This window comes from Rosa rugosa, chromosome 5, assembly GCF_958449725.1.
Source record: "Rosa rugosa chromosome 5, drRosRugo1.1, whole genome shotgun sequence".
Classification (NCBI taxonomy): Eukaryota; Viridiplantae; Streptophyta; class Magnoliopsida; order Rosales; family Rosaceae; genus Rosa; species Rosa rugosa.
In genome coordinates, this window is record NC_084824.1 from 42928201 (window position 1) to 42941119 (window position 12919).

The 12919-nt window shown below is 33.7% G+C and overlaps 1 protein-coding gene across 1 annotated transcript; it reads right to left on the reverse strand.

The window, feature by feature from the left end:
- Positions 1-8171: 8171 nt before the first annotated feature.
- LOC133711698 (probable polygalacturonase At3g15720) lies at positions 8172-11566 on the reverse strand. Its single transcript, XM_062137801.1, has 10 exons — positions 11480-11566; positions 11015-11161; positions 10659-10787; positions 10214-10384; positions 9951-9980; positions 9658-9865; positions 9479-9560; positions 9218-9329; positions 9004-9126; positions 8172-8441 (listed from the first exon to the last, which is right to left on the reverse strand). The coding sequence occupies exons 1-10, from the start codon at positions 11564-11566 to the stop codon at positions 8172-8174; spliced, it is 1359 nt and encodes a 452-aa protein (XP_061993785.1).
- Positions 11567-12919: the final 1353 nt, after the last annotated feature.

Below are 12919 nucleotides of genomic sequence, written 5' to 3' on the forward strand. Positions count from 1 at the left end.
ACATCTAGTACCCTAAAGTCAACTGACTTGGGAGTTGCTGGCATAAAACTTGTTACATGAGTCTTAGTTTTCTTGAAAAAAAAAACTGTGAAAAGCTTCATGGTGTGTGAAAGGAAAAAAGAAAAATATTATGCCCACACGGTGTCATAAGGGGAGATTTGAGTTGATTGTGATTATCTTTTTCACTTCTTATGTGTGTTCTACTTTCTCTGATTCTGAGATTCTTACAAACCCCACTTTGAGCTATGTTCACTTACACAACAAAGGTACAGAATACTCGATCATCTTCTTGCTTACTTTGTTGTTGTCAAAATTCTCTTCATTCATGTGACCTTAACTTATTACTTTCATGTTTGAGGATTGGTGCTAAGTGCTAACACTCTTGTCTAAAAGCTATGCTTTTGTCTCTGTCATTTGTACAAGGATACAAACTCACTCATTGTGTGTTTACATTTCATTCTTGCATCTTTCATAACATGATCACACTTAGGGGGAGTATTGATACTTGGATTATATCCAACTAATTGATTCTACATAGCTTCCGCTACATAAGTTGCCTTTGTCATTCCTAGACAAAAAGGGGGAGATATTGGTGAATTTGATCAACTTGTGTTTTGATTGTTTAAATATTTTGATCTTGAAATTGTGTTGACACTCCTATGCCTTATCTTTAACTTGCTTTCTACAAGGTGTGTTGATAAGTGTTTCAGGAAAGGCATATTGTTGATGGAATGTGATGATCTTCAAGTACTTGTTGAGGGGGAGTGTGCCTAAAATAGGATGTTTTGTATAGGAATGCCAAAGGGGGAGATTGTAGGTATAAGGTTTATACTTGATGTGTTGGCATCCCTATACAAAGCACTGAAGAAGCCTACAAAGTTCATCAAAACTGATCTCAGAGAATTTCAGGTAATTGCATATCATGCATAATCACGGGATTGCAACCTGTGTTGCAATCCCCGAGTCTGCCAGAGTCAGTCCTAGTCAACCCTACGTTTTTGGGAGTCCAATTTTGGAAAGTATCTTTTGGTTTTTAGATTTTATTTTACAAAGATATTTTTCAACTGATAAAATTGTGCTTTTGAAGTCCTAGGTGATTTAAGATTTGTTTATTTTAATTGGATATCTTTTATTAAAAGATCTTTCCTAGTAGGAGTCCAATTAGGGTTAAGTCTTAATTGTTGAGAATTTATTTTCTCCTCAATATATTCAGAAAAGTAGCGTTGATTGTGTAGGGATTTTGATGCAAGAATTATTGTGTGTCTTGCTTGCTTAGAAAGAGTTCCATAGGAGTCCATGAAACACTTGTTCCGTGTCTAAGTGTTTCATTGTTCATTCATATACATGCATTGATTCTCTCGAGATCAGTAGAAAAGATTGGTGGTGCAAGTGGAGCGATATTTGCAGATCGTTCAAGTGGAGAAGAAGGTCAAGATTCAAGACAAACACCTCTCTAGTGAGTCTAGAGATTGTAGCCGCGTAGAGAGCTATATGTGTTTGTAAAGAACCATATCCTTCATCAATAAGTTGATTGATTTTAATTGGGTTCTCAAGAGTAAGAACCCCGCAGTGTTTTTAATATCAAAATTGAGGTTTTCACTGCGTAACCAAAATTGTGCTTTCTGTGTGATTTTTTTGATTTCTGCCCAGTAAGGATTGCAACGTATCTATCAATCCTCGAAACCCAGAAAAACGTTTCATCCAAGTATTTTCACTACAAGCATATACACTTGTTGTAAAACAACAATAAACTAACTAAATTGTACCCTTCGAGGCCCACTCACTTCAAACTCAGCAATCATAGAATCATTATTAATGCTACTGGCAAATTCTTTTTTGATGTTGAGAACCATCAAATCATCAAGAAACTCATCTTCCATCTTATTTCGAAGTTTGTTTTTTATGATGTTCATAGATGAAAATGCTCTCTCTGTTGTTGCTGTAGAAACTGGCAAAGTCAGCACAAGACAAATAAATCTATAAATCGTAGAAACTAGTGGTGGTATCATATTTGCTTTCAAAACTATATTTGAGCGATTTATGGTTTGCTATTCTCCTAGGGTGCAGTTAAGAATTGATAGTATATGTATTGAATCTATAATGTTCAATGTAGTCAAGTGCTATTTATCAAAACAAAAATACATTATCTATGCTGTCAGTCAATTTACTTCTTCATATGCTAGATGTTGATATACGTGTTAGGATATCTTACATTGGTACTAGTCTATTGGGCGCATGCTCCACCTTTACTTGATCATGGACACATATGCATGTTCTGGACTTCTGGTACAAAGCCATAGAGATATACGAAGGAATTTGAAACATAAATGGTCAAGTCGACAAGAATAAAAAAAGTTGAGAAATTCGATACCCAAAATCACAACAGCAACTCCAATTTTCCAAATCTAACAATCCCACGCAGCAGCAAGCCAGCAACCGCCAGCAAGTCAGCCACTAACCTCCATCGAAACGCACAAATAAGAATTTAGAGTAGATTCATGGGATTTCCACAAATTGGCAAGAATTGTACCTGTGAAGTAGGGATCCCCAAATCGGATTGGGTTCAATACAATTTCCAGCAGCGGTTTGTGGGAGATTGGGAGTACGCGTCCTACTGAGTAGCGAGCTGCTGTGGGAGTATGACTTCCTACAGATAATTTTTTTTCTTTGGTCTACTCAATGTCTAAAAAATCGATAATTTAGCCGAAAAATCGGCGAAATTTTCGTTTTTTGAGGCTCCGATATTTTAGATGACTTCCAACAATATTTCGTGCGATATTTTTCGAAATTTCGCGATATATCGCGATATTTTTGAAAATGTGCGATATCTCCAAAATTTTAGGGAATATTCCGGAATATTCCTCAAACAAAATACAAGGAAAAACTTGTCAGAGTCAAGATCTCCTCCAATATCAAGTCAAAAAGCACCCCAGCCAATTTTGACTGGGGTTGATTTTAGTTCTTCTATACTTTTTTTTTTATTAATACGTTTTTTGATAGAATAAATTACTAATTTCTTTAGACAATTAATTTAAACCTCTAACTTCTAAGATATAGTTTCAGCAATTATAGATTTTTAGTTTTTTGACTCTAACATTCCTAAATACTTTTGCCATGTTGTAGAAATATTAATTTATTTGTATTTATTGATTGAATAGCTTTACAACTTTATAAAATTTCTAATTAGAATTATATATTCTAAAAGTACCAAATATTATACGGGCAACTTCAAACATTTACTCTAAATTACGATAATTCACTATGAAATTAAGCTTGGTCACCGTTTGTTTTTTTTTTTTTTTCTTTCTTCCCAATATAATATATAATTGATCAAATAAGTAGTTCACAAAGTTTCACTTAAAATTTCATTGATTTTCTCCCAATTTCCATCATTTTTTTTGGAAATTTATCGATATCGAAACTTTCTCGATATTTCCATCAAAATTTCCATTTTCCAAACCATCGATATTTCCTCGATACTCGATATTTTGGTCATTGGGTCTACTATGGGTTGAAGGTAAATATATATATATATATACTTAGGGGTTTTTGGCCCAAAATATTATCTAGGCTGTAGCCCATATAGCCTTCTGTTTGCTTCCGCCAGAACCTGAAGGTAAATATATATATAGAGCCATTCTCAGGTGCGGACGTCCGTACCTAAGCAAAAGATACGAATTTCCATTTTTCTCCCATTTCCGATCACACATTTAGATCTTAACCGTTCAGTTTTTAGGTCCTAATGTATAGATCATATCTGCAAAATTTCAGCCAAATTGGTGATCGTTAAGGCATTCAAAACTGCAATTTACAACAATCAATATGAACGGTTCCGAATCTGTCGAACCGGAACCGTTCGTATTGATTGTTGTAAATTGCAGTTTTGAATTCCTTAACGATCACCAATATGGCTGAAATTTTGCAGAGATGATCTATACATTAGGACCTAAGAACTGAACGGTTAAGATCTAAATGTGTGATCGGAAAGGGGGGAAAAATGGAAATTCGTACCTAATCCTTAGGTACGACGTCTGCAACCAAGAACCCCTGTATATATATATATATATATATATATATATATATATACTTAGGGGTTTTTGGCCCAAATTGTCTAGGCTACAGCCCATATAACCTTCTGTTTGCTTCCGCCACTGGCTAAGGCCTCCCTAATCTTTTGGTATACAGCAGTGGTCTGATAGGAGCATAATGTGCAATATTTATATTAATATTTCCTTGCATTTTGTCACGCTATTTCTCTTAATTGAAAGTATTAATGTTTGTTTTATTGTTTTAGGATTCTTATGGAGTATAGGAGAAAATAAAGGAGAAAAGATGCATGAAAGGCAAAATCAGGAAATCTGCCTGTGCAGATCAGTCAACTTCAACAGAGTACTGAGAGCAGCTCAGAACGAACCAGATAATGATCTTTATATTTTTGGAAAGCTTCAAATGTCTAGTTTCCACAGATTTTTACGGTTCATCGATATCATTTTTCTAGAAGAAGTTATGGCCGATTTAGTACAGGAAGGTCAAGCTGCGCGTGAATCTGGTTTTTTACGGGAATTTATATTTACATGAAGATTCTAGAGTCTATGACGTCCAAAATCTTCCCCAATCATACTTGGATACAAATTGGAGATGATGACTCAATCTTGATGACATGGAATTATTTTATTGGCTTGAAAGTAATTAAATTGTGCATCAATCGAAGGAAACCTCAAGCAAATTACAAGCAGAGTTGAATAAGGAAACTAGGGTTGTATCCCCTATATAAAGAGCCACTGCAGCACCTTGAAAAAGAACCGCACCCTCCACCTTCTCTTCTACCTCTCTTTCTTGTTCCTCCGCCACCATCTTTTTTATTTTTCCTATTTTATTATACTATGTTATTTTGCTACAATGTATAACTAAATTACTTTTGTTAGGGGCGAGGTTTGAAGCCCTAAGACATGGTTTTGATATTGTTTTGATTCTTAGTTTTGAAACTACTTTGTTGTGAATTTGTTTATTTGGTTTTGGTTTACAGATAACTCTTGCATGTTTATGTTTTATGAATGCGCACATAAAATATTATGATCATGTGAGTGGGGCTAGAAATAGGTATTTTAATCTCCTAAACGGTTAATAATGCTTGTTTCAATGGTAGTAAAACCTATAGGACAATAGGTGAAACCAAATAAAAAGGATTGCATGCTAGGTAGGCGTTCCACACTAGTTTTGCATACTTGTTTCGATCAAACTTCCACATGTGATTAATGCTTAGAATAAATTGTTGATAGGATAGCGTTCTATACCTTGATTGTTTATTCTAAAGGCTTAGTAATGGTGCGTTCATTTTGCTTAAGTAATCTGGGGAAGTAATAAGAACTTATTATGCAGTGGCGTTCACTGTTTGTTCTTGATTGAAACCTTTCATGACTTAGTAATTGAAACTAGGATGATAAATTTGTCTCAAGCATGTTTTGGTGGTGGATTTCCGAATCTCTAACATCTTCATTCATATCATTGTAAATCCCGCATTGTTTTTATGTTTTACTTTAATATTCTGTGTTACAAAACCCAAAACCCCCCTTTTTATAATTTACTGTTCATACATTCTTTCATTATTTTCGTACATACTTATATTCATACTTTGATTCTTTATGTAATTACTTGTGTACCCTCAATCCCCGGCTTGAACGATCCCTACTTATTCTATACTAACAACTACATTTTGCAGGGTTAAGTTGAGCGTCTATTTTAGGCGTATCATGGTCCTAAACAATTAAATTTGCAGTCTTTTTTAAAGGGTTACCTGTGCAGAAGAAATTTGCACCCTATTCTCACCAATTAAAACTATGCAATATTTTCTTTACAATGAAGATGATGGTTGGTGAGCCGTGGGCTATTGGTTAGCTAGCCTAATTAACACTGTGGAGGTCATGAGTTCAAATCTCACTGACATCAGGAGTGGGGCGGGGAGTTACATTGTCATCTAAAAAAAAAATGATTAAAATTTGTTGGATCAATGACATATAAGAGGAATATGTAACTTGCATTCACTTCATTTTCATATTTTTCCTAGTTTTTCTCTCTACAACTGCTTCTCAATTCGAAGCAAGGTTAGTAATAAACGCACTCTTAGAGCAACTCCAACAATAATACTAGGTAAATCAGATACCAAATGCATTTCACTTTATGTGGCAGCTGATGTGACACAACAATGATTTAATTATATTCTGCGATAGGTTGAGTTTTTCATTACATCAGCTGCCACATAAGGTGGGATACAGGTGGTACCCAAAAAGGTGGTTGGCCTAGAATTATTTTTTTCTCTAGAATAATGCTAGTTACCACCTGCATCCCACCTTTTACGGTAGTTAATGTGGCACCACCACATCATTTAATGAAACTGGTTGAGATTTGTGTTGTACGTATTAGCCACCAGATAAGGTGGGATGAATGTGGTACCCAAAAAGACGGTTCACCTAGCATTACTCTTTTCTTTATGGTTTAGGTTCAGTAATCAATAAATTTTTGAAAATTTCTCTATATATATTGATGTACAGAAGTAGTTCAATATTAGAGTAACACTTGTACGATTGATGACACCATAATTATTTTTACAGTTGGGTATAATATATTAATTGGCTGACCAACTAGAAGAAAAACTATACTCTTTGATTTCTTTTTTGGTCAGAACTGAACATTTTATTACTAGATCGAGGTTAACCCTCATAAGAAATATACAACGGATATAAATATGGTAGATGACAATTCTGGTTCATCTACACATGAAGTTCAGGAATCATAATTGCATTCCTACAAACTATACTCTTAGGGGGGTGTATTGTATTTGGATTTGTGCAGACTTTTTTTAAATGACAGACTTTTTGAAAAGTCCACAGATTCTTTAAAAAGTTGATAGACTATTATGGATTTCTTAAAACCATTGATTTTAGCAACAGACTTTTATTGATTTATGAAAATCTATATACTTTATTATGAATGACTTCTACAGATTTCCTAGAATGTACAAAATATAAAAAAACAAAAACAAAAACAAAAAACAAAAAAAAATAAAACAAATGCAGCCCAAACACAAAACAAAATAATAACTTGTTGTCTCTTCAATGCTTCATTATCTTCTAATAGAAATTTACTTAGATAAATAATTGTTAGTCTGTCTAGCGAGTTTGTTCTCATTCATAATCTCCCAACAACATAAATATACAATATAGATCACTTGATGTTTATGGTTAATTATTCTCATCAATTTTTTTTTCTTGGATTAACATATATTGTAGCAATATTGGTCAATGTCTTGATCTATAATCAATCAATTGAAATTCAATTGTTCAACCTTTTTTTGAACAATAATATAAATTCAAATTAATGAGAATAATTAATTAATAAGATAAAATTTAGTATGGTTCAAGGTCTTAGGGTTAGACCATAATATTTGAGTTTTAGGATTTCATAAATCATTTTTATTGCTATTAGGCTTCGAAGTATCACAATTGAAAAAAAAAAACAAAAATCACATTCAACAACTATAATGAACATGTTGGGTATCAAAAAAGGTTAATATCATAAAAGATTAGAGAAAAGACAAAAAATTAAGAAAGAGAGATGATGAAGGACAAACTTCTTCGTGCGTAGAGAGAAGAACTTTGAAGACTTTTTTTTTTTTTTTTTTTGAAGAGGAAACTTTGATAGACTTTTTGAAATCTTTGGTCTGGAGGCTGGAAAATTATTGGAGTTTGATATGTATAGTTAACACTACAAAGTCCATGATTATCCATGATTTTTTAATTCCATAAGTATGAATGATATTTTGAATACCTCTGTACTTTTATTCATTTTTAAAAGTCCTGATTGAATACCCCTAGATTTTGGTGGAATTCATGAAGTCTTTAAAAATCCTAATTGAATACCTCAAGACTTTCATGGACTATTAAAAGTCTATATTGAATACACCCAGATTTTTAAATTCCATAGATTTCTTTAAAAGTTCCACTAATTCCATATACAATACACCCCCCTTAGATTAAACTTAAAAAAGATGCCCCCCTCTGTTTCAAATATTAGGCTAATGACCCTCAAATTTAGTAGTATATATAGTTAAGCTTCGATTGTTTTATGGGCATGAATTCCGAAATAACTCAAATAAGCAGAATGGTTTGGCTTTATTAAGTGTTGACCGAGATTGGTGCAATCACTGATGACAAAGATCCATTCGACGACAGGCAAGGAATCGGAGGTGAAGTAAAACTAGCTTTCCCACTGGCCTTGTTGCACACAGAACGAAGTGGCAGTCCGGATGCGGAGGTTATGTTGACATGATCCATCAAGATATCGGTACAACCCAAGTCGGAGCAATCCAGTGTTATTGCTTGCTCACTTGCTGAAGTTCCGGTAATGCCACTGAATGTTACATTGCTAACTTTCACTGCTCCCGTCTGTTCATAACAAAAGAAAAGAAAAAAAAAACATTAGATGATCTGCAACTCAATCATTACTTGTGATGGTTTGTGATAGTTTACCATCAAAATGAAAGCTAGGATAACTTATAGATACTAAAACCCTCTTCGGTACAAAATGTTTCCTTACATGAGTTCTTGCTTTATGCGGTGAACATGCATATATCTAATACATGCATGTACCCAGTATAACATGTACGTTTTTAATTGGGATCTTCTAGTTTTAGTTTTTCAATCAGATATTCAGATCATTCCACTAGCTTTCTTTAGTGGTAAATGACCAATTAAGGAATGTATTGTTCTGCTACTTTAAGAAACTACACAAATTCCTTGCTTCATTTTGATTTTAGACGAACAGACGGAACAGTAACTATGATCAGATTGAAAAAAAAAAAAAAAAAAAAAAATCTTACTTACAATGGAAAAGGAGGAGAATTTTACCATTAATTTGATCATATCAACAATTATACAAAATTATATATTTTAAAAATTATTTAGATTATTTAATTCCAATTTAATCAAGCATTTCTCTATATGAAACTTTTACCTTAGCTGGGCAATTATGTCCGCCATTGCAGTAGTGTTGGTCAATTATAATAGGATTTTGTGACTGTTCAAGGGTCATTTGTCTGAAGAAAATCGCCCGAGCATACCCAGCTCCACCCTTTAAGTAAAACAATGAAGAAATCATTAGAATTCTACATATAGAATATGTCTACGAGATTTATAATTAAGAATTTGATAGAATTACGTACCATCCATGTTTTGATTCTTGCACAGTTTGCAGATTTGTTGCAGATACAATTCTGAAAGTATACGTGTTCGACATTATCTGTAGTAGCTGGATCTTGTCCTAAACTACCCACACTAGAGAAAACACACAGGGTTAAAATCAGAAACATGTAATAAATGATTCTCATTGTTTTTTCAAGGGACATTACATTTAGGATTAGGTTAGGTCAAGAGGTTCGATTCTTTCCAATATAACCAACAAAAAAGGCTGGAGTTTTAGCTACCTGAAGCCATGACCTGGTCCGCATGTTACATGAGTTATGTTTACAAAAGAGGAGCCTCCCTTAATTGCAATGCAATCATCACCTGTAGTAATTAATTGAAATAACAAAATAATAATCTAAGTTGAGCTAGCTTATTAATTCAATAAGAGGAGAATCAGAGTAACTTCAACTTGAATTACCAGTTCCGATGAAAGAGTCTTGTATGGTTACTTGGCTTGATAAAGAGATGTCAATGCCATCAGTATTCGGGCTTTTTTCTGGTGCACTCAAGTGAATGTTTGAGATACGTACATTATTGCTGCTATGTATAAATATATGGGCTCTCGGACTATCACGGGAAGTAAATCCAGATAATTGAAGTTGGTCGCATTTGTGGAAGTTTAAAGTCTGCAAGAAAGAAACATATTATTACAATAATTCTTGACAACTCCAAAACTAAATTCACAATAATTTATGAAGAAAAAAATATTACCGTAGGTGGTTTGCAAGTCATGTCAGTCTCCTGATATAAACAAATAAACCAAACATTCAATCATTTTTGTTTTCAACAGAAATAACAGCAAAATGGTGAATGCATATCATGCAATTGCATATAGAATCTATACAGTTTTATCAAACAGTGGTACCATTATGGGCATATATTATTTTATAATATGGCACATAAATTTGTTAATTTAGCTCTAAGATTTAATTTTTATGGATTGGGTTTCTACTAGGAAATTATAGACTTTTTACATTTATGGGTTGGGTTTCTTGTTTCCACCAAATTGGACCATTGCCATTTATAAGTCCTTCCCCCTTGATGACGAGGCCCTTCACGTTTAGAAAGCATAGCCAACATTGTCCGATTTTGCACGCGTCTGCCCATTCGCTAAGAGTGGATGGACCGACAATATTCCCATCAATCTGATACAAGGGATCATAAAAAATTATTCATGCAGTTTAATTTTGAGAATAAATAATTACTTGAATAAAGATCAATGATGCGCACATCTAGTGATCACATTTAGATTTGATAATTTTGTAGTCACTCACATTTAGATTTGATTTTAAGCGTTGAGATTAAAATATTTAAAATTTATTCTTTAAATGTCAATCATGATATTAAATTTAAGGGTGGGTCATTGGTGATCGTGTGAATATGATTACAATAAAAATACCAATCACACACTTTAATTACCTGAATTCCAACGTTATTGGATTTGCATGGACCTACAAGTTGAAGAGGTTTGACTACAAAGGTCTTCCCTGCGGGGATGTTTAGGGTTTGGCCGGTCTCACAAAGTGTCTTCCATGCATTTAAGAAAGCCTGTATATAAATTGGAGATGCAATTAGCATAAATATCATGTGTTCATGAGTTGTACAAAAGGTAATGAAAATGTTACTGCACTTAAAATACAAGTCATACTGTGTCAATCGTTAATTATAACAATTTATGTAATATGTAACTCTAAATTAATGTGTTTCATTGCCAAAAAAAAGAAGAAGCACATAATAACATGTAGGATGAGTTTAATGAAAGGATAGTTAGTTACTTCAGTATCATCTGCTATGCCATCACCAGAGGCACCAAAATCAAGTACGTTAAGAGTACCATTTTGGCCATACGATGGCCCAATGCCAAATCTAGGTGAAGCAACAATCCATAAAAACAACACAGAGGTAAGTAGCGAAAGTAGACCCTATAAAAAAAAATTAAGGGGAAATGTTATTAATATACTTGGACTAGTTTAGAAAGAAGGTAAAAGAAATAGTCCTTGCTAGTGCTAATAATATACCATTGTAAATGTTCTCCAAAGGATCAATTTACTAGACAATACTACAATTAATACACTTAGTTCCTCGTAGCCTTCTTATAATCTCGCTCGAGTTGGCAATGCATGTATACAATCAACTTTGCTGGGATTAACAACGAATGACAATTAAGTATCTAAAAAATATAATTCTATGTAAACATGATATGTTATCTTTAAATCACCCTACAATAAAATTGATCGTACTTTGAGAGTTCGGTGTTTCAAAATAGATGAGTTGAACATGTTAAATAGTCGTTCATTTAAACTAATATTGTTAAATAGAGTTGTCATGTTTTCTAGAATCTAGTTGTAACTTTCACAAATGAAGAAACGTTTGTTTTGTTTGTTTTTGATAGAATTATAAAAAAAGAGTTTGTTACCGTGACATTCTCTTGTATTGTTTTGTTTGTTTTTTTTTTTTTTTAACATAGCATTCAAGTCAATGTAAACCATGCATTTTCGTTACAGTGGAGAGGATTACAATTTTAAAATGTCTTGGACATAAATTTTTTTCGTTCCAACAGTTGTCAAGTGGCTCTCTATCATTTAATTTTCTAAAAGACACCTCACATATGGAGGAATTTTAGTTACCCATTCTCTGGAATTTAATTCCTTATAACTGTTTTTTGACCGAATGAAATTCATATATTTGCCGACTACACCGAGTCGTTTAAAAGAATTAGGATTAAATATTGTTTAGTCCTTGAGCTTTTGACCATAAAACACTTCAGTCCCTGACCTTCTAATTTCACACGTTTAGTCCCTGTACTTCAAAATTTCAGACCAATAGGTCCTTGCCGTTTAAAAGTTGCGGCGAAATGTCTATTATGCCCTCAGAGAAAGGAATAAATTTATTTAAAAAAAAAAATTGAGGGCATAATAGACATTTCGCCGCAACTTTTAGACAGCAAGGACCTATTGATCTGAAATTTTGAAGTACAGGAACTAAACGTGTGAAATTAGAAGGTCAGGGACTGAAGTGTTTTATGGTCAAAAGCTCAAGGACTAAACAATATTTAGTCCAAAGAATTACATATATCAGAGCTCAGACTCCCAAAAGAGCAGACTGGCATGCATTTTCAACCTACGGGGAGAACATCCCTACTAAATAAAATCATTACAGACTTGATCGCATACTTATTCATTAAGTGTAAAAAATAAATAAATAAATAAATAAATACACAACTAATCCACCAATACATCTGCTCACAGTGGACTCTAATCAACTCACCAATGCATGCAATTGTAGTACGAGACAACACAAGAAATCCAAGGAGGCAAGCCGTTGACATAGAAGAGGAACAATTTTATATGTTTGTGCAAAAGAAAAAATGTTAATTAACTAAAATAGTCCAAAAGAACAAAGAAGAAAAGAAACCGAGGTAAGAGCCCAAACTCTATGGTCGAAGCCCCTATCTACCCTATCTTTGCCCTTGCCTTAGCTCGGGCCAGAAAGTAAGCCAAATGAAGCTTTCAGAATCCCCCCCCCCCCCCCCCCACCCCAATTCTTATACTTCTAGATCTCGACCGCCACCAAGAGGGAGCCTAAAGCTCTGGCGAAAATTCTTGTATGAAATATACAACATGAAACCCTAATGACCAATTAGGTGGTGTTTGTTACATGGGATTAGACATCCTTATGTA